Consider the following 22,849-nt stretch of genomic DNA (forward strand, 5'->3'; position numbering starts at 1 on the left):
CGACGGCTTCTATGAAGGTAAATCCATATATGTTGTATCTACAAAGTCATATGTCTGCATTGACGGGGGTGTTCAGTGTTTAATGTGGCTTCCTCACAGGCGAGCTGATGGACGGACGGAGAGGGCTGGTCCCCTCTAACTTTGTGGAACGTGTGTCGGACGACGATGTCATGAGCAGTCACCATCCAGAGACGGGGGACGTGTCTCATAACTCCCTGCTAGACAGCAGCCTGCACAGTGCCAGCCACCAGCGTCACCTCCACGTGGGCGTCAGCGCCTCAGAAAGGACAGAGGCCTCCGCCGCCTCTGGCCCTGCCTCAGCCCCCTCGGATTCAGCATCGGCCTTGGCTGTCCCAGCCCCCCTCACCAACGGCCTGGACTTGGATTTGGAGGAGGTGGGAGTGGACGTTGTGCCTTACCCACGTAAGCTCACCCTCATCAAGCAGCTTGCCAAGAGCATCATCATCGGCTGGGACCCTCCGTTGGTGCCGGCCGGGTGGGGCAATGTGTGGAGCTACAACGTGTACGTGGACCAGGAGCTGCGGCTCAACGTGCCCTTCGGTGCCCAGACCAAAGCGGTGCTGGAGCGGTTGGACATAAACCTCAAGGCCTACCGCGTATCCGTGCAAAGCCTGACGGAGAAGGGCCCCTCGGACCAGCTGCGCTGCAGCATGCTGGTCGGTCGGGACGTTTGTGTGGCGCCCACACAGCTGCGCGCGGAGAGGATCACCGCCACCTCTGCCAATGTGACCTGGCTGCCCAGCAACAGTAACTATGTGCACATTGTGTCCTTGAATGAGGAGGAGTGCGAGCTGGTGAAGGCTGGCTGCAGCTCGCTGTGCCTCAATAACCTCTTGCCCAGCCTGCAGTACGCAGTCAAAGTGGAGGCACGGCCGCACCGCACGCTGTGGGAGCTACCCGTGGAGCGACGCGAACACAGGAGCGCCTCCATCACCTTCACCACACTGATGGCAGGTCAGGATTTAGGATCTTATTATACATTAAATATCTGTCTTTTATCGTCTAATATCTAATTACACTTACACAAAATCAATCAAGATTAATTCTCACCATTCCAAATTAAGTCATATCAAAACGTAAATTGGACAAGAGTAAGCCTTTTCAAAACAATAACTCTGATACTGAAGCTCTACAGCAGCAGCTGATTACATTAGGTAATTCAGATGCACATATGTATTTTATCCACCCAGGACATCAGTGTTACAATTCACAAGTACATTATTTGTAAAGGATTTGTGATTTTGTCAATTGCCAATTATAAGACTTCGATTAGATAAACATGTATGCGTTCAATATCACAAATGTGAATCTTTTGAAGCAGTATGGAGTGGCACACTACTACCCTTACCCTCTGATCTACCCCCATCAAACAGAAGCTACTTTTCATTATTAAAAAAAACAGAAAGAAGAAATCTCAGTTTGATGATTAGCAACCAATCTCCTTCAAAATGTTCTATTCTATCCGTATTCAAATGTTAGTGATTGATATTTTTTTAGACGGTAGCATTGCTGGTATGTGCCATGCATTGGGGATTGTTTAACCGTTGTTAATTGTAAAAAACATTGTTAGGTACTGCCTCTGAACTGTTGGGCTGCGGTACTTGAATTAGATCAACACAGTGATCGGAGCTACATGTTAAGCCGATGGGTTGTATTCAGATGATGTCTTACATTCAGTGGTGAGGATTCTGTACCTCCCACACAAGGACATCAGTTTATTCATGAGAGCTGCTCTGACTCGCCTCTTATTAATTAGCCACAGCACCATGGCACAGAATGCATTACTTCAAAGGGAAGGGAAACGGGTGACTTGATTGGTCACGGCAGATGCCGTCCTCTACCTCTATCAAGTGCTCCTGTAGATGCGGAAGTAGGGTTTTATTATGATGACACGTTGGTATTTATTTGATCTTGAGGTGCCCTTCATGCTTTTTCATGTTCCTGGCTTTCCAACAAAACTTTGGGCGAGACTCAAAGAGGATGCTCATTAATCTGAATTTCCTGTAAACGGATGTCGCTAATTGCAAACATCATTTGACGTCAGTTTGTGGTACCATATTGCCACTCCGCTCCTTCTAATCTACTCCACAATTTGTTTTTGTTTTTCATGAATGGATCTTAGATGCTTATTTGTGATCAGTGTCATGTTAGATTTGAGTTGTGTTTCTCTAAATAATCGTTCAAATTTGCTTAAGTTTCATGCCCACACTCTGGGAACTCAGGTATATGGTTTCTAAATTTGTTAATGTCCCTCTAGAGTATTAGATGGCGCTTTTTTTAAATCCGTAGAATTATATTCCCATTGTGATATTCATTTGTTATCCCAAGCACTGTAATTTCAATATGTGTGAATCACTTGATCCTACAATAATATGAAAATATTTCTCTATCTTTTGCTTGCCACTGGCTGTGGTGTGATGCTTCCAATCCCTGCAGGACCCCCTGATGCTCCTCTGGATGTACAGCTGGAGCACGGCCCCTCCCCGGGCATTGCCCTCATCAGCTGGCTGCCCGTCACTATCGATGCAGCTGGGACCTCCAACGGAGTCCGTGTCACTGGATACACGATATATGCTGACAGGAAAAAGGCAAGAACTTTACGTTTTTTTATGTGTTGCCAAGCGGTGCATTGCGGTTTAATTTCAGTATATGGCATTTTGGGAGCTGCTGTACAGTTTAAAACAAAAATGTACCTGTTTTTCTCCCATCCAAGGTGCTGGAGGTGTCTTCCCCAACAGCTGGCAGTGCCCTGCTGGGCCCCTCTCAGATGCAGTCTCTGCTGGCCGCTCGGGAGCTCACTCTCCGCACCATGTCCGCCCACGGGGAGTCCTGCGACTCTCTGCCAGTCAATGTGCCCTCCAAGCTGGCCGCCATCATGGCAGGTCCAGCCACCGCCGCCTCAGTGGTGCAACCCCAGCCCCGCACCCCTGCAATCTGCAGCCACCTGCCCTCGCCGCCGTCATACAGGAACTCCGCCGCCAAAGTCTCATCAGACACGAACATGGCCGGCCTCACAGTGGAGGCTGCTGCCAAACCTCCTCGAGCTCTCCACCCAGATGACCTTCTCTTATCGGCTTCATACGTGAATGCCTGGGCCAACCCCTCCTCTGCTGCTGCCTTGGCTGTGCGTGAGGCAGTAGCCTCCACCATTACTCTAGAGGTAATCCTCACTCTTCCATCCTCCTTCACATAAGAGGCCACCACTTGTTTATTTTTCTAGACAAGAGGTTTTCAGATGTTGAGGCGAGTTGAAGGGAGTATAAGAGGGAGGCGTGACGCGAAGATACTGCATGAAGGGACAGGTGCATGCCGGATGTTCTAAAAACAACTGGAGGTTGGTTATTGTAGTTTGAGCAGCTTATGAACACAGTTGGCAGTTGGAGCTGCTGCGTTGGCAGTCCATGGAGGCAATTAAGGGACCTTTAAACCCAAACAGACGATTCCTGCAATATCCTTCAAATCTGAACACAGACATTTATTTTTTAGGTCGGATATCATTATCTGCTTTCTCCATCACAAATAAATGTCCACTTAGAAATCATAGAAATATTTCCCCGGAACATGCCTGAGAGTCATCTCATGTAACTGTCTATTCATCGATGGGTTCAGTGCAAACAGGAACTGCTTATTCGGCAGACTGTTAACGCTGCCAATGTGCCAAAATGTAAAACAATATAGGCAAAGTGGTGTTGCCCACCGCTAACAAACTATTCACCACTAATATCTAGAATAGTTGGAATAGAAAGTTAATTAGTGTTTGTATTGACCATCTCTCTCGTCTTCAGGTAAAAGTGACCTCTCCCACCACCTCACCACCTCAACCATCTCCAGTAGCAGCGACTGCACAAGTACCAGTAACAGCAGAAACAGCAGCTGTGTTGGAGCAGCGCAGAGACACCAGCAGCCCCGGAATGATACGCCCTTTCCCATCTATGGTAGAGTTCATCGAGGACCCCGGAGCCCAACTCGGGAGCCCCGAGCGCATCCCTTCCCCACCCAAAGCCCTGATCACAGACTTCCTTAATCCTCCGGACATTAACCTTCACCGACCACCCAGCAGCTCACCGCTGGAGTCCGAAGCAGAGGAGGATCAAGAGAATTCCCGCTTGGTGTCCATGGAGGAGTTCTTGAGACAGGACTTAGAGCCAGCGTACTGTAGGACGCAGCAGGTCAGCACTGATTTGTTCAAATCTGAACACAGACATTCATTTTTTAGATATGAAAAATAGCTAACTCGTCACTAGAAAAATTAATAACGCATGCAGCTGCAGCTCAGTCCCATCATCCCATTTTTGATTGCACCCTCCAGAGTTGTTGTCTAATTCACCAATTAAAGTTGGGATGTATGAGGTTCTTATCCATAGTCAGTGCAGTACCTATTGTGGATGGCAGTCAGCAGAAACAGACCGGAGTACCATCATGGGAGCAAAGCAATGTACTGCTGTGGACGTGGGCAGCAGCAAAACCTGTTACTATAATACTATAATAATAATAATATCACTTTAAGTGTATGCTATATTTAGAATATTGTCACACTTTGACTTCCCATCAGACAGCCCTTTTTGACTGAACTGAAGCCATTATCTATGCTCTCTTTAAAGCCAAAAGACTTGACAAAAAACGTAATTTCACCTCTCAGAACAGTTAGTTGGTGGTCTACAGCTGCCTCAGTTGGTTAGTTTGTTTGTGTTATTGTGTGACTTGGTCGTTTTAAAGTGTTAGTTCTGATTCACCAAAGCCACAAAAATGTATGCTACTAGGACGTACTAAAAAAATGTGACATAATAAAATAATTCTAGGCCACGCTAGCCATCACACTTACATACTTGATATAGATAATGATATATGGTAGTGCAACGTGTTAAATTGCATTCCATGTGGCATTAAGACATCTTACATCTCTTACTTATTAGTTGATAGATTTGTATCATATTTCAGTCCAGTAAGCTCTTACCAGTGCTGTTCTTCAAAGGTAAAAGCATTGGTATATGCGTATATATTATTAATATTAATTAATACAGCTTTGTTTCAAGTGTGCATTTGTATCTGCAACATGTTCTCGTTTAACTTGCAGATCTATTCATTTTTGTCGATATTTATAGGAATGACTAAAAAGGGTTTCGAATGTCGGATGAATTGAATAGTTTGTCTCAGTATGTTGACGTATTTCATTGCAGAGTTACAGCAGAGGGCTTGTGGAGCCTCCCAGCGACTACCACGCAGACAACAGCCGGTCAGATCTGTCCGACATCCTGGAGGAGGAGGAGGAGGACCTTTACTCTGACCACCTCGGAGACGCACAGGCCCGGGGCTACATATTCAGAGCGAACAGGGTAAAGGAAACAGTGCACTGCATACTTTGTGGCCATTTGCACGGGCACTTTGTGAGTTCTGCTTTTCGAATGACACATGCTTCTTTCAGTTTATCTTGCATAGCTCAGTCGTCATTCAGTGGCATTCTTTCACATTTTTAATCATGCTTGATTGAGATTCTTTCTTCTTTTTTCTTCTTCCTCTTTCTTTTCTCTTTCCTCTGCATGACCGGCTTGTCCTCTGTGTCGTCTGCACTTCCCTTATTTTCACTTGAACGATATCATCTCCCGTCCCACCTTCACCAATCGCCTCTTGGTTGCTTTGACCTTTTGGTTGTGTAGTCGCGCAAGTTGGAGCCTCCGGACAGTGATGAGGAGGTACTAGAGAGGATCCTCAAGTTGCCGGCTCAGGTCCAACACCAGAAGCAGCTGTTCAGCATTCCCGAGGTGACCGAAGAGGAAGACAGCATTAAAGAAGAGCCTTCAAACCAACGCAGTCAGCCTTGGCCCAGGCCCGGCCACCTCGGCCCCAGAGACTCGGAGCACCTCCACCGCGCCCCCCAGCATCACCCCAACCCACACCCACACTTCACCCCTCACCATCACCACTACAACAGGGATCCCAGATCCCTAACCACAGAGCCTTTACTCAGGCAGGTCAGGCCTAGGACGCAGCACAGGGTGCGCTACGCAGACACAGTTGACACCATCAGTTATCCCGAAGAACAAGACCCGAGTTTATATGAGGGCCTCACCAGCAGGCGGGCCCACTGTGCTCCCCAGCTGACCCCCACCACCAGCAAAGACAGAGCACTGCTCAGAGGACTAGGGGACCGCCTTAGGAGGGAGGCCATGCTCAGGAGTCAGATGGCTGTCGCCGCGGCAGCCGACCCCGGCCATGGTCCCAACCCGCCAAGATCCTACCTGGTCAGCAAAACGGCACAGGCTCAGAGGCCGCCCATCGGCCCCGGGGAAGAGATCGACGTGGAGTACGGCACCGATGACAACGACGGCCCGGGGGAGGTGGGCATGGAGCCGATGAGATCTGAGTGGTGGGTAGAGGGGGCTCAAACGGAGCACAGCAGACCCGCTCACCGCCGGGGGATGCAGGCCGACCCGCTGGTAAATGTTGCTGCAGGCCAGCTGCAATGTTGTCCCAGCCCCCTTCCTCTCCCCTGTACAGTAGCAGCGTAGATCTGGCGCTCTGAGTGCTTTAGTGGGTATCACTTAACTCCATTGATCGGTAGACAGCTACGTTTTCCATCATCACCGCTGCAGTGGACAGAGAAACGTTCGGTAGCACAATTTGTGGCATATTTTGCTGTTATAAAAGCAGGAAAAATACAGTTTATTCAGTCCATCATTGCCCAGTTGCTTCAGACATTTAATTTTGAAGATTTTGTGACTCTGTTCTCCCTCTGTCTAACTGCACTACTTCCTGTTGCATTCATTTTTTCCTACTCCTTGGAAGCCACTCGGCTCTTGTCTTTAAGTGGTCTGCCTTGTCCTGCGCTAGCTTACAGTGGATGTGCTTTGGGTCTGTATCTGCTAACACCGCCACAGTGCAACAAAAAAGGTCTTCATGTGGAAACAGTAGAATGTTGGAAACCGTGGGGTTGCATGAGGTTTCGATCGCTACTGAAATAAGTAACAATTCAAATGGGTTATCATCAGATGAAGCACAGATTATTGAATGTTGCATTTGCAGTCCATTTTCTGTGTTAAAGGGTTTCTCTTATCGTCTTGTTTCTTTTGCTGTATGTCGAGCAGGAGCCCGGCCAAATCCCTCCAGCGGAGGCAGGTCCATCGCAGGCCAGGCAACTCAAAGGTCAGAGACTCTTTCATCTTTTGTCTTCTCGTTTCCTTCCGTCTCTCCATGTCTCTCTCTCTCTTTGCTAAAACGGTGCAGCGGTCTGATGCTGACACACCTGTGCCTTCTGTTGGCAAGACTCCCCCTCTCTCACACGATGATAGTCAGATTAGCACCTCGCGTAGGAAGGGAGGGGGTGGTTGGTCAGGGTGGAGGAGGTGCGGGTAGCTGCAGAGAAGAAGTGGGAAAGAGCCTGCTAAACTGAGAACCGGCTTAACTCAAAGTGGCTTGTCATGACAGGAGGAAGTGACAGACATTAAAATAGTAACCTCGGTTAGCCAGCAAAGAAACGGCCTGCAGTGAGCAGGTACGAGCACCCCTCTTTCTCTGCCTCCCCTCACTGTGTTCCTCCTCAGTTGCTGTGGCGGTGACTGCACACTCATTTAACAAACGGGCATATATGTGTGTGTGTGTGTGTGTGTGTGTGTGTGTGTGTGTGTGTGTGTGTGCGCACGCGCACACACAGAAAAGCATATGTGCACACAGATAGAGGAAGGGAGCGGGGAGAAGTTCTGTCCTATCGACTGGAAAATCAGTGAGGATGTGAAAGTGTGCAAGTCGACTGCCTGTGACTTTTGCCACAGATGGGCTGATTCTCCCTAATGAGATAGAGAGCACGTCTCTCCAGCGCAGCTTTAAGTCGCGCTACGGCTCTACAAATGTGTCAAGGCTACAGTGGCAATGCTTTTAGCCACACCGGCGTCACACCTCTACGCCTGCTACACGGGAGACCGTGCTACCCACCATATTTAAAGGCTGCTTTGCACGAGCTGTGATGTTGCACCTAAATATTTTTTTTTTTGCCTCTCTGTTGTCAGTAAACTTCTTCACATTCAGATTAGAGAGTGGGTCAAACCCAGTGGGTTCTCCCCTGGTGCTCGCTGCAGATCACGAAGGAGTGCACGTTCGTCAAACGGCTCACACAGCTTAGGATCAGTGGTTTAGCTTGATTACCTCTTTTAAGGACCTGCATGTGCTCACTGTTCATAGCAGCGCTGCAGTTGGTGGGGGGAGGGGGAGGGGCGAGCTGGCTCTGCTATTTGCAGAGCTCATTGCGTGGCTTGTGTGCCGAGAATGCGTAATGTGACAAGTAGTGGCAATTAACTGTCACAAGTTTTTGAAAGGTAAAGTTAACCAAAAAGACATTGGATGAAAACTAAAACTTTTATAAAGTAATTGGGCAGCTTTCAGGAGCCTTTCAGGAGCCGCGACCCCACTAACCTCATCTATCCTACTCTCTCAGCTCGGGGCGAGCAAGTGGTGGCAGGGGGGCTCTGGAATTGCCAGTCGGCAGTGCCGAAAGCTGAGTTCATCTCAGGTTACGCTTCCTTGCTCTCCCTTAACTTTCTTGCTCTAACTGAGACCTGGACACCAGAAAACACCACCACACCCGCAGCTCTGTCAGATGTGTACTCTTTCTCTCACACTCCCAGAGCTGCGAGGCGGGGTGGTGGTACTGGCCTGCTAATTTCCCCAAAATGGAAATACTCTCTTGTCTCTGTTCCTCAGTTCTCCCCGTCCTCTTTCGAATTTCATGCTGTTACTGTCACTTATCCAGTCAAGCTCACCATTGCTGTTGTGTATCGCCCACCAGGGCCTCTTGGTGAGTTCCTGGAGGAGCTCAACACATTAGTCTCGCACCTCCATGACGATGGCTCGGTGCTCATCCTGCTCGGTGACTTCAACATCCAGACCGACAAGCTTGAACCTCTTCTTTCATTCCTCTCCTCCTTTGACCTTTACCACTCTTCTTCTCCTCCTACCCACAAGGCCGGCAACCAGCTGGATCTTATCTTCACTAGGCACTGTTCTACTGCTAACCTCTCTGTCACTCCCCTCCAGCTCTCTGACCACTATTTCATGTCCTACTCCCTCTCCCTATCCTCTGCTCCATCACTTCCTCCACCTACCCACATGGTTTCTACCCGGAGTCATCTCCGCTCCCTCTCCCCTGCTGATCTTTCCTCTTCTGTCACCTCTGCTCTCCCTGACCCTGAATCCTTCTCTCTCCTATCCCCTGATACTGCTACTGATCTTCTCCTCTCCACCCTTACTTCTTCTTTGGACAAACTCTGTCCCTTCATCTCCAGGCCTGCACGCCCAACTCCACCTGCCCCGTGGCTGTCGGACTGTGCGTACTGATAGACGGAGCCTAAGAGAGGCTGAGCGTAAATGGAGAAAAGGCAAACTCCCGGAGGACCTTCTTAACTTCCAAGCTCTTCTTTCCACTTTTTCCTCCTCTCTACTGCTAAAGCTGCGTTCTTCCGCTCTAAAATCCTAACCTCTGCTTCCAATCCTAAAAAACTCTTTGAAACTTTCACTTCACGCTCCTCTCTCCCCTAACGAGGTCCTCAACCTTGTTACGTCTAACCGCCCCACCACGTGCTCCCTTGACCCGATCCCTTCCCCTCTTCTTCAGTCTATTGCGACTGAACTCCTTCCTTTCCTCACCCACCTCATCAACACATCTCTTGTTTCAGGATGCTTTCCCACGGCCTTCAAGACCGCCAGAGTCACCCCCCTTCTGAAGAAACCATCACTTGACTCCTCTGATGTCAAGAACTTCAGACCGGTTTCTCTTCTACCCTTTCTATCCAAAACACTTGAACGTGCTGTCTTTAACCAACTGTCTTCCTATCTCCACCAAAACAGCCTTTTGGACCCCCACCAGTCCGGGTTCAAAGTGGGTCACTCGACAGAGACGGCCCTCCTTGCGGTGACAGAGTCGCTTCACGCCGCGAGAGCTAACTCTCTCTCCTCTGTCCTGATTCTCCTGGACTTGTCTGCGGCGTTTGACACTGTGAACCATCAAATCCTCCTCTCATCCCTCGAGGGGATGGGCGTCTCAGGCTCTGCACTCTCCCTGTTTGCATCCTACCTGACGGGTCGATCCTACCAGGTGACCTGGAGGGGGGCCGTGTCGGAACCACGCATGCTGACTACGGGGGTTCCGCAAGGGTCAGTCCTGGGCCCCCTTCTCTTCTCGCTCTACACAACATCTCTGGGTTCTGTTATTCGCTCGCATGACTTCTCCTACCATTGTTATGCCGATGACACCCAGCTGGTCTTGTCATTTCCCCCCGGTGACACCCAAGTGGAGACGCGCATCGCTGCGTGTTTGGCTGACATCTCGAAGTGGATGACGACACACCACCTCAAGCTCAACCTAGACAAAACTGAGCTACTGTTCCTCCCGGGGAAGGGTTGCCCGCACCGGGACCTGTCCATCACCATTGATGATACCGTGGTGACGCCAACTCGGACTGCGAGGAACCTGGGTGTGACCCTGGATGACCAACTGTCATTCTCGGCAAACTTTTCATCCGTTACACGCTCCTGCAGATTCCTGCTCTACAACATCAGGAGGATTCGTCCCTTCCTGACTGACGAGACGGCGCAGGTTCTCATCCAGGCTCTTGTCATCTCCCGCCTGGACTACTGCAACTCTCTACTCGCCGGAGCCCTGGCGTCGGCCATCAGACCTCTGGAGCTTGTCCAGAAAGCCGCAGCTCGCCTGGTGTTCAATCGCCCCAAGTTCTCCCACACAACTTCCTTTCTCCGTTCTCTACGCTGTCTACCTGTAAGAGCTCGCATCCAGTTTAAGACTCTGGTGCTATCACTTCCATTAATTGAAAATGAACCACTTAAAAGATAGGTGAGTTGTACTTGCTATGTTCCAACGTTTGTACTTATTAAACATAAAATACACGTTTTACTGTAAATTACATATATATTAGGGGTATAACGATACACGTATTCGTATTGAACCGTTCGGTACGGGGCTCACGGTTCGGTACAAACCGAACAATACGTTTGAATAATATTAAATTGCTTTTGAAAAATAAAATATAGCTGAAATTGGTGGAGCCACTGCGCTCAAACATGGCAACCCACCCGACGTAACGTGATGTCCTTCCCTGATTCGCCACGGTCCTATCACGTGACCGTTCCCGGATGTTCACAAACGACAACAACATTGATTACCGGTCGATTACCAGGTTAATTCAATATGAACAACTGATTACAGGTGGTGTTGACCGTGTTGTCTTTACTAGCAGCTGCTGTTCAGTTAAAGTCTGCATGTCGTTGGAGGAAGCAGCTGTTAATGGAGCGATTAGTGAGCAGCGTGTCCAGCGGAGGTATCAGACCTACGGAGCGGCCGTCTGAAGTCACGGTTAGCGGCTTTAGGGAGGACAGACACAAAACGGAGGACTTTCCTTTTCTTATTAATGTTTATTTTGTTCTGTACAACTATGAACAAGTTAACACACATAAACTATAAAGGAACAAAACATGGATTGCTCTCCAGTAGGACAGAGACTTCAGACACCAGCAGAGCTACGAGTGAGAACAGAAACAACGAGTGAGAGACGTGTGTTGACCACATTTATGGACCATAATCTATTAAACCTTTGTGTATAAGTGTTAATATTAAAGTAAATATGAGGTGAGAGAGAGAGAGAGAGAGAGAGAGAGAGAGAGTGAGTACACGGTGTCGTGGACGCAATGTGCAAAAATAGATTTTCCAATAGTTCAAACCTACGTGTTTTTTTTTTTAAGAAGGAATATTCAAAACGTCATTTTTTGGCCAGTTTATACAGCCCTAATAACCAGTGCTTTCAACTCTTCTCTGAACAAAAGGCAAGACACTTGTGAAATGGTCACCGAAGAACAAGCAAAATTTAATTTTACACATCCGGTGTCAAATACACCTGTATATGGGTAGCAAATAAAGTGTGTGTTTGTACTTGCAGGTGGTGTTGATTCACCAAAGATCAAAAGAGACGGTGACATACGTATCTTTGTGGCCCTCTTCCCTTATGATCCGGCCACTATGTCACCCAATCCTGATGCTGCCGAGGAGGAACTGCCCTTCACTGAAGGACAGATCATCAAAGTACGTCCCCACACAGCTCAGACACTACTAGAGCCACTTCCACAATCATGCACATAAGCTCACATTAACAGGAGGGCACATGGTTAGATATGCACACTGTTATATATTGGTTCTCCCATGAGTCATTTTGAACCCCCCTGTAACTTTGATGTACTCCTCTCCCCAGGTTCACGGAGATAAAGATGCAGACGGGTTCTACCGAGGGGAGTGCGGCGGTCACCTGGGCTACGTGCCGTGTAACATGGTGTCTGAGATCCAGGTGGAGGACGAGGAGACCCGGCAGCAGCTTCTGCGGCAGGGCTTCTTGTCCACGGCAGCCTCCATGGAGAAGATAGGTAGGTGGAACTGTCTGGAGACGTGCAGATTTAGGACCAAATGACAAAACGGTGTGTTCCGTGTGAATTGTAATCACGTTGTGTGCCGTTATTTGTGTGTTACAGTTGGAGACGAGTACATCCTTTACCATAGGTGTAAATTGTAATGTTCTACTCGTTATGTATCCCCGCTGTTTGTGTAGTGGTAAGTGAAAATAGCAGCACAAGTGTAGCAGAATCCACACCTAAAATATCCATTTTTAATTTTCCTAATTTTCAAACTGGCCAGCTGTGTAAAGTCCTGTGTAAGGTTGTCATATTTGTGTCTGCAGTTAATTGGGGAAACAGCATTCCCAGATGAGAGGAGGAGATGTAAAAGCTCCCTCTGGCCTGTTGACCTAGCAGGAAGCACAAAGAAAGCTCAGTTGAACTGAATCCAAAATTAATCCAAATCTTTCCCCCATGGCATTTCTTTGTATGTTTTTAGTGCTTTTTGTTCACTCTTGTTGCTGTTTGGGAAAGCATAACCATCTATTCTCAGTCACTGACTTAGCTCTCAAGCAGGCGTCTAAAAAGAGAAAAAACTTAAGTCAAAGTGTTTGCCTGTGGCGAGTCAAGCAGCAAAATCAAGCTGACACTTTGCTTCTGTTTCCTGCTTTCTACCCAGCGCGGTATAACTGCAGATGGTTTAACCTTTTCACTTCCACTTGTTCTGTGTCTGCTGCTCACTGGTTGTCCTTGTTTAAATTGCACTTTGCTGGCTTTTCATTGTCTACTTTTTGTCTGGTCTGCTTCTCTCAAAATTTCCATCTCTGTTGTTTTTTTTTTTGGTTTCAAATTTTTTATTTTATTTTTGGTTTTCCTTTCTAAAACTCCATAAAGGCACTCGCACACACGCACAGCTTCCGCGTCGCCCTGTTCCACCGCCGAAACCGAGACGATCCAAGAAAGGTGTGTCTCGCTGCAGATTGCGGCTTCTCACCTCCCTCCTTTACTCTCCTCTCTGGTTTGCTTCTCTTTCTGTCTCTTTCACTTTAGCTTTTTGCTCTTTCAGTTGCTGCTTCTCACTCAGCGACCAGGGGGGATTTTTTTAGGTCAGCAACTGTAGTAATGAAATCAGACAGCTTCCCAGCAGTCTGATGGAGTATTAGCACTATGACAACTCTCTACAGTAGTTTCATATTCTATAATTAAGGCTTAGTTCCACTTTCTTTCTCAGGGTCATAGGCTCTTCAGAGTAATTTCATCTCTTCACAGGTTAACCTTTTATGATTTCTTTTTTTCCACAAATTAAAAAGTTAAAAAGCCACATACGTGAGTACTGAGTCAGTCCTGTCAGCTTTCATTGATATTCAATGAAAATAGTCCAATAACTCCAGGGAAGTCAAGATTTATTGAAAAAAGATTGATCAGTTCTAAAATTGTACATATTCAGCTTTAATCCATTGAATATTTGTTTCAAAAACATTTTCACTGTGGTCTAAAAACAGTTTGCTCTCCCGCTGGCCATAAGTTGTAGGCAAGCGGAGGGAGGCACGCACCTGTATTAAAGTCTAGCAGCAATCTAACAGCACCATACATTGTATTTATATATCCACAATAACATAAAAAACTTATTTTAGCTTGATGACAACTTACAATCGAAAGCACTAGTGGCAGCATGATGCTTATTGCTAAAAGAAAGTCCTTTTGGCCAATATTCTGCTCCAATGTCACAACTGCATTACATGATCACCTCAAGTTCTCTCGTTGAGACGTCCATCCCCTCTGATCTCCATCTGTGACTTTGTGTGATGAGTCTTGATACTAGGATTATTCTTTGGCCTATGAGGTCTGGTGTCATTCTGTGATCGTGTCTATGCTTTCTTCCCGTATCTCATCTCTTCCAGTGGAGTCTGCCGCACTCTGGGAGGAGAGCGTAGACTCCTCCAGCCAAGGTTTGTAGTGAGCACGTTGACTCCTCTGCCTCTCTGTCTTCACCTGCATGACCACCCTTTCTACGTCCACCGGAGGACCGCATGTGTTTACTTGCAGTTTCATGCATTTGCGTGCCATTTGTGACCTTTTTCCTTATTCGTTGGACTGCTGATAACGCCGGGGCTCACCTTCATTCATCCTTATTAGGGACTGTTTGATCATTTGGGGGGATACTGAAGCATTTTACCTTTTTTAAAGATCCTCAATAACAGATAGACTTCTAAAAAAGAATGCACGTCCCTTGTGTTGGAAGGAATAATAGAAACAATATATTTGTTTTTTTGAGAGCAGCATAAATTATATTGCCAAATCTAAAGTTTTCTTCTTGACAAGTAGCCTCCTTTCTTTTCTACTTGGACACTATTTTCCCATGTTCTCTGTTTAAGTGACTGATGGGGACAACAACTTTGAACGTGCAGTATTGAAGGAGAACGCTGGAGACGGCAACTGCTAAACGGATTGTAATGTAATCGCTCAGGGAAACTCCTCACTCAATACTGGACCACAATCAAATTTTGGTGTCCAAATTAGTCACTCGGACACAAAAACATAAGAAAATATGACACAAGTTTAAAAATACAGAAGTTTCCCTTCAATTTCTTCATTAACCCCCAGTCATATATGTCAAGCAGTCCCTTCTCCTAACCTTTTCATTTCACAGTTCAAAGGCATCATTTAATCATTAAATCATTTCTGTTGTCTTCATTTTTGCAGTCCGAGGAGCTTTTCCAATGAAAATAAAAAATGCTAACTCTCCCTCCTAATTCCTAATTTTGTCATTTCCATGTGTTTGACTGCAGTGGTGTGACTTTTCCTCAGCTTAGCATGACGCTGAGCGAGTCGGACGTGCAGACACGATGAGCTGCATGCTGATGAGCTGTTACTCCTCTAATTATCAGCATGTCGGACTGTAACGTTTCCCTCTCTCCCTGTTTGACTGACAGATCCCAGCCAGACTGCCCCCGCTGCAGCAGCTGTGGGGAACCCGGCCCCAGGAGCCCGTAGGATGGTCGCCATCTTTGATTACGATCCACGAGAGAGCTCCCCCAACACGGACATAGAGGTCAGACGTGCATAATATTTTTTTTTTTTCTCCCAGGCACGGCACAACATGTGCGGTGGGAGCTTTTGCTCATTATCTGCCTCGTTCTTTCATGACTGGATTCAGGCTGAGCTGACCTTCAGTGCCGGAGACGTCATCCATGTGTTTGCGGACATGGATGAAGATGGCTTCTTCTACGTAAGTGTTGAATTAAGAGTTGTCTGTTTATTGCTACATCTTAGTGATGAGCAGTTTGTGTGCTGTCCTCCTTAAACTAGTGTTTTGGCTTTTGCAATAGGAGTTTTTTCCAAAAACAAATTTACATAAGATGAGATGAAGCAAGACTAAATTGATCCCGACTTATTGAATGTATATATGTGTGTGTGTGTGTGTGTGTGTGTGTGTGTGTGTGTGTGTGTGTGTGTGTGTGTGTGTGTGTGTGTGTGTGTGTGTGTGTGTGTGTGTGTCCGTGTCCCCTATCCTTGTATTTCCCTTTTGGTGTTAAACTTTCAAGCATAACATTGTTGTTGTGTGTGTGTGTGTGTGTGTGTGTGTGTGTGTGTGTGTGTGTATGTATATATATATATATATATATATATATATATATATATAAAACACATGTATATGTTATATACACACACTATGAAATATCTATATTTATTACACAGCTTTGTTGAATAATAGCGGAGTGTTGGACGCAGTTCTGGTCTCCGTACATTGCAAGAGGACTACTTCTTTATGAGAAGTAATAAAATTTACATTTTATGTTAAATTATTTATTTCTTTACTAAATAGCCGTGTGATAATCGGGATAATGTACAGCGAGCCGGTCATTATTTTTGAGAAATTAATCATTTACCACATCAACAAGTTAATTTACTTACATATAATAGGAATGTAAAAGAAAACTATGATAAAGCATATGATGTAAAATACAATGATAACAATAGTAGTAATACAGCAGGGCTGTAACTAACCATTATTTTGCATTACTGATTAATCGTTTGGTCTAAAAACATCAGAAACAATGAAAAATGTTGATCATTATTTCTTAAAGCTCAATTTAACATCGTCGTATGTCTTGTTTTGTCTGACCAAGAGTCTAAAATCCAAAACTATTACATTTACCGTGATGTAAGACCCATGACAGCAACAAAATCTTACATTTAAGAACCTGGACCCGTCAACATTTTTGCTTAAAAAATGACTTGAATGATTAATTGTCTGCCCTCGTTGCGTTCTTCCTTCAGGGGGACTTGAATGGACACACTGGCTTGGTGCCCTCCAACTTTCTGCAGGCCGTCCCAGAGGACGCTCCAGTCAAACCTCTGTCTGCTCAGCCCGGACCAGAACCCAGGAGAGATTCACAGGTGGCTTAGCGCGTCTGTCCGTCTAGCATGCACTTCTGTGTTTGGAACCATTTCCACAAATCACTGACATTAAAAAGTTATTTTTGACTTTTCTTTACTTTCATGTATATTCAGCATCTGGTTGCTGTGATTTTCTGTTGCGTTTCTTTAATTTTTGCCCTGTTGCATTTCTTTTGCCCAACTATTTCCTGCATGGCCTTTTGCAGAAGCAGAAACGAAGTGTACACTTCGAGACTTGATCGTAAGTGTTTTCAGATCAGACTATAGCGGCCCAGTGATCACCACTAGTGTCCCTGTTTATGTCCTCTTCCCTCCACCTTAACTGTGGTCCTGCACTGCTTAATTTGCATAGGGACCTGCACCTACCGATGGTTTTAGTTTATCAAAACACGGGTCAAGAAGTTGAGATCTCAGATCCACTGCCTCCTCTCTCTGTGTGTGTGTGTGTGTGTGTGTGTGTGTGTGTGTGTGTGTGTGTGTGTCCTATCCTTGTATTTCCCTTTTGGTGTTAAACTTTCAAGCATAACTTAGCTTTAGATATTGTTTGATATTATTCTAAAAGTCTGACTCTCTTCCTGAAGGGTCCCCGAACGACTTCTGCAGAGCCACAACATCCCGGGCCCTCAACCCTAGAAGAGGCTTCTCCCCCCCAAACAGAAAGTCCTTTCCCAGACCCAACAGAGCACACGGACCCGCCACCCAAACCGGCACCCACCGCGAGCCCCGCGTCAGACCCGGACCCCGCTTCAGGTCCGGCCCCTAGTCCGGCAGCAGCGGAGGCCTGCTGCTCCCCTCCGGCCCCCCTTCCAGTAGACAGCCCTGCGCAGACAGACCGCTCTGCGCCAGGCAAGAAGAAGAAAGGCTTTTTCTCCAAAGGCAAGAAGCTGTTCAAAAAGCTGGGATCCAGCAAGACAGATTGAGTCGGCAGATCTGACTCAGAATACCCGCGTCACATTGAAAGCACTTTTTCTATCTTCACAGTTAGTCTCGGTTGGTAGCCGGTGCGGTTCGGGGCCATTGGATCTAATAACCGATGCTTCAACCGTCAGTATTTATACATTTGCCTTAGAGCACTGCTAGCAGCTGGTAAATATTCAAGTGCATCGACGCACTGCTTACAGCATCACACTAGCATGTCGAAGTGCATGTTGAAGTGTGCAAACGCAAATATATTCTCTAAATACTACCTAACTAAGCATTTGCAAAATGTTCAACTCAGCAGGCTTCGATGCTTGATGTAACACACTTGGTTGTCTCTTAATGGATCAGTTATATTTAGAACAGCTGGATACAGAACGATGTGGAACAGCAGCTCAGACACAGCTAATTATATATTAGCTCTAATGTTCATGTACTAGTGCCACTTCATTTATTTGAAGCAAGCGAACAACAGCAGCAGCAGTCTGTCTCTTCCGTGTGACTATGAAGAATGCACTATCCGTCCTGATCGGATGTATTTTAAATACCCGTCTGCTCATGCCCCTCACTGTTTCTCGTCTTTCCGTATTTATACAGTACGTTGTACAGAACATGTTATTTATTTTATGTCCGACTCTTGCCCTCACCATCACCGCATCGCATGAAGTGACGTCGGGGCAGGAGGTTTAGTCATTTTAGAGCGGTCAGAGACGGTGAGGATGTAGTTTAGATCTAACTAGTTGTGGGGTTTTGAGGTTAACAGTAGAGATTGTTTATTGAAGGTAAAAGTGTGAAGGGTTTCCTTTCTTTGGTGTGTGTGTGTGTGTGTGTGTGTGTGTGTGTGTGTGTGTGTGTGTGTGTGTGTGTGTGTGTGTGTGTGTGTGTGTGTCCGTGTGTATGTCTGTCCACTGATGAGACTGAAAACAAGATGCCTTTGTCAGACATTAACACGGGAACTCTTTATGTTCGTGACAACAGTCACACTTGGCCTAAATGTTGCATGCTACATATTTCTGTCTGTATGTCTGTGTCTGTGTGTGTGTATGTGAGAGAGAGAGACCTGCAGCGGGTGCAAAGATGACGTAGTATCTGGCGATCAGTAGGCTCCTCTTAGTTAATAGCGCTGCAACTAGTGATTCTCATTAAGCCATTGTTGATTAATCGTTTGACATGCAAAATGTCATGGAGTGTCTTGTTTTGTCCCACCAACTGTTCAAAACCCAAAGAAAATGAGTTTATTATAATGTAAGTCGAGGGAACAAAAAGAAATTCTCACATTTGAGAACCTAAAATCCATCAGATATTTGGTGTTTTTTTTTTTTTTAAATGATTATCGGTTATCAAAATGATTGCCAATCAGTTTTTTCTCCATCGACTAATCCAGAGGTTTTCAAAGTCCGACAAAATCGGACTTTGGTCAAAATCAAGAGAACTGCGACCGTCTAAAAAAAATCACCCTGCCCCCAATTAGTTCGATTTTATTATAAATATGTGTAGGTGGATGGATAGAGGAGAGTGTCAAAGAAGTACTGAAAAAGTTCATTTTCATGGCTTTTGTCTTATTATTGTTCTGTTATAGGGGGATACTCTTGCTCTAACGTTTTGAACTACATTTCCCATGATTTTAGGGACTTCATTATAAACGTGTATAATGTTGCCAGGGGGTGAACGACTTAGCCCTTTTATTTAGCCTATATTTGTTTAAATTTTTTCAAACTGGCACATTTAAAAGTATGCTGAGCGATCTAATAGCACTTCCTGTTTTGCACTGTGCCCACGAATGCAAACAAAAACGTCTCACAAAAACGTCTCACTGCATTACTTTGACACTGAAGAAAACATTAAGACGTGGTGATCCGTTAGTCTGTGATTTCCAAGTGGACCTTTTGAAGACCTCTGGACTAATTGATTAATCGATTGCAGCTCTAGCTAATTAATACTCCAAAATCACAATACTTATTCCTTAATTCATTTGATATCCAGATTAGGGTGAAGCAGTGTCCTCAGCACTGGTTACATCAGTAACGTGCACTCTATAAGCTTTTGGGATTCATTACGGTTTGAGCGTAGCATGTGGGAACAACACTCTCTAGGATTTATGTTGCTGCTTTGATAAGTTATATCTTTTTGCGTGTGTGTGTGTGTGTGTGTGTGTGTGTGTGGTGTGAACATTGAGTCAGACAGGCTTAACAGCGTCTAGCACAGCGTTTATTGTGTCCACACATTTGCATCATAAAATTTGAGACTGTTTGGTTGAAGCTAAATAATACAACTTTAGTAATATCACGCATTGTGCTCTGCAATACTGGAACAAAACATAGAAGCATAATGGTGTGAGACAGCTTCACTTACATTAGGATGTAGTACAAGTATTCTGTGTGTGTGTGTGTGTGTGTGTGTGTGTGTGTGTGTGTGTGTGTGTGTGTGGGTGTGGGTGGGTGGACCAGGCCTTAGCGCTGAGCGTGTTAGTCCATTACAACATGTTCAGTGGTTCTGATTGGGTCTATCTGTTTGGTAACTTCTCAGGTTTTCACTTGTAGTTTCTCATTGACGCCGATTCACCCCTTGACTCTGGCTGTCAAAAACTGCAGAAATATGCCAAAATCGTAGGTGCTTTGTCTATTACCATAGCGACTAGAGGCCGAGCATCCGGCGCGGGGGGGGGGGGGTTCAGTTGGCTTCGTTGTCTTTTGTAGGTCAGACCTGATTTCACCGGTTGACGGAGGCACACCTAACGACACACATCGGAGTCAGATACATTTATTCTTTAATGTAATGAATGTTTAAATTGTACATAAAGGGAGCATGACGATGCCAAGAGCTAAAGGGAGGGCGGATCCACAAAGACACTTTAGATGTGAGATAGCCGGGACAGAGGCAAGACTGAGGCTGTGCTGCATGTTTTATTTTATTCTTGTTTTTTTTTTTTTAAAGAGGGTTGGATGCTCAAAAGTTGCCGAAATGTACAGCGAATATTTGTACTGCTCTTGTATTTGACGGCCTTCAATACACAAGTATTCCTCTACCTGCTTCTGTAGTGAGTAGGTGGCTGTTGACCGAGTTAGGACCTAGACCCACGTAGGTAATGTTTTAGTTGATCATATTTAGCCTTACGAGAAGACCTTGTTTAGTCTTACTATGTTGTTTACAGGATGTTCATTGACTGCATGCATACCAATGTCGTACCCATGTTCGGCCTTATTTATGTTACTGTCATATTTATGTGTTTCCAGGGCGGACTTGTCTACAACATTTGAGTTGTAGATTGTCAATGCAGTGGAAAAGAAGCTGTGTGTATATAATGAACAGTGTTGGGAAACCTTTTTTTTTTTTTCTTTTTTTGTCTTCCCTGACCTGCATTCATTGTTTTTAAGTGGAAGATTTACCTTTTTATATATGAATGTTTTTATTACCCTTTTGGAAGCTCATGTGTAAATATTTTTGTTAATATTGTTTTTCAGAATGTTTTTTTGTTTTGCATGTCCAGACATTGTGGATGGAGGAACAGTAAGTGAAGATGTAGTACACAGAGGACTCATTGACTTGAAACTGTGATGGTTTTGTTTCGATATGGATCTTTTTACAGGAATAAAGTATGTATATTTTCACAGAAAACACCAGAGTGTGTGATTCATGTGGTGTTCCTGGAAAACAGAAGTCGACACAAGGCACTTTTTATTTTCATCTTTATTGCATATCGCACGGATTACATGTACATGATTATCTGTTTTGTTCTGTTTTGTTTTTTCAGGACGGTTGAAACATTTGAATTATAAAATGGAGGACAGGGTTTGCGAGCTTCGCTCCTTGCCGCGCGCCGCCCATGTGAACCGACCAGGACGACACTCTGAGCGACGCGTGGCTATGTGAGACGAAGCGGCTTCCTCTTTTCTGACTTCCTGCGTGGGGCTCCACGCGGTCGGCCTCTCTTCTCTCCCCTGAAGCCAACAGTACACTCATCCATAAAGTAGGAAACACTACACTGTGGCGATGAGTTTAGTAGTGCTTTCTACTTTATGGATGACTGCACTGTACGTCCGCTGCTCGTCGTCCGTCTTCTCTCTTCTTCTTCTGCACCTGCGTCTGCAGCTGCACACACACACCAACCCTCCCCCCGTCCAGACGCACAAACTGAAACCTCTCGGCTCAACGCTCCAACAGCACTCGGTTTAATGTCAAACCGGAGAAATGCACACTTCCTGATTTGCCTTGAAACATTTGCATGCATGGTTGTTGTTTTTTTTCACAGCGTTCAAATCTAAGCAAGGCCTGTTGTGCATGACAAAAATCATCCGAAACACCCCACCCGTGTTCCCTCCAACTGCCCCTCTCTGTGTTGCGTTTGAGGAAAAGGTCAGAACTAAACCGCCTGCCAGAGGAAGCACTATCTTGAGGAAGCCATTTTGGCAGGCGTGAGTAAGCTTTTCTGCCTGATCACTTTGTACGTTCAAAAGTCTTTTGAAATGACGAAAGACATTCGTTAACAGTTAAGAAACAAATTGGAACAAATTAACAGATCCAGTAGATACATTGAACACTTAAAAAAATATAAATATAACAGTAGCAAAACAAAACCAAAAGAAAACAGCGTTCAGTTTTACGTACAATGTTTGTTAAGCCACATTACACATGGACTTCTGAAGAGAGCTTGCTTGAGGAAAGGTTAAAAATAAATGTTAATGAAGTAAAAGATCTTTCATTATCTGACAGATTAGAATCTTTATTCTTCTTCACCACATCGACACAAGTAGTTCTAGCGTTAAGTACATGGTGTCGTCCAGCATACGTTACCTCAACCTCTATTTCTCCTCTGTAGTCTCGAGTGGCGGCGGTCCGGGCAGCCTCTCACAGGTGTCTTCTGTCGGTGCAAGGAGCAGATGAAGAAGGAGAAGAAGAAGTCGTCTCCTTTTGAAGCCTCCACAACCACGTGATGCAACCACAGGAAGAGGTCTAACAGTCACAGCCGCTCTCCTTCTCCACTTCCGTCTTAACTCTCTGCCTTCTGCAGGCGCTTTTTCAAAATGCTGACTGCCACTAAGAAGAGCATTTTTCTCAGCACAGTGACACAAACTTAAATGGGAAACAGATATTGTCAACATTTAAGATACTTTTTTTTAAAAGTACAAAC

At 45.6% G+C, this 22,849-nt stretch overlaps 1 protein-coding gene across 1 annotated transcript; it reads left to right on the forward strand.

Annotated features, from left to right (window-relative positions):
- Positions 1-6: 6 nt before the first annotated feature.
- Positions 7-21,336, forward strand: LOC137886780 (RIMS-binding protein 2). Its single transcript, XM_068729392.1, has 16 exons — positions 7-17; positions 100-975; positions 2,458-2,609; positions 2,735-3,181; positions 3,807-4,190; positions 5,199-5,354; positions 5,676-6,455; positions 7,104-7,161; positions 11,958-12,100; positions 12,267-12,435; positions 13,297-13,365; positions 14,304-14,351; positions 15,336-15,454; positions 15,560-15,631; positions 16,684-16,803; positions 17,385-21,336. The coding sequence occupies exons 2-16, from the start codon at positions 108-110 to the stop codon at positions 17,721-17,723; spliced, it is 3,924 nt and encodes a 1,307-aa protein (XP_068585493.1). The 5' UTR covers positions 7-17; positions 100-107; the 3' UTR covers positions 17,724-21,336.
- Positions 21,337-22,849: the final 1,513 nt, after the last annotated feature.

This window comes from Cebidichthys violaceus, unplaced genomic scaffold (genome assembly GCF_023349555.1).
Source record: "Cebidichthys violaceus isolate CVI_PGR_0920_01 unplaced genomic scaffold, fCebVio1.0.p SCAF_46, whole genome shotgun sequence".
NCBI lineage: Eukaryota > Metazoa > Chordata > Actinopteri > Perciformes > Stichaeidae > Cebidichthys > Cebidichthys violaceus.

Bases quoted from the DNA above. Each gene is read 5' to 3' on its own strand.
- LOC137886780 (XM_068729392.1), top strand. From the start codon at position 108: ATGGACGGACGGAGAGGGCTGGTCCCCTCTAACTTTGTGGAACGTGTG. The intron at 4,191-5,198 runs GTCAGCACTGAT...ATTTCATTGCAG, and splicing joins CGTACTGTAGGACGCAGCAG to AGTTACAGCAGAGGGCTTGT. The intron at 12,101-12,266 runs GTACGTCCCCAC...TCCTCTCCCCAG, and splicing joins CTGAAGGACAGATCATCAAA to GTTCACGGAGATAAAGATGC.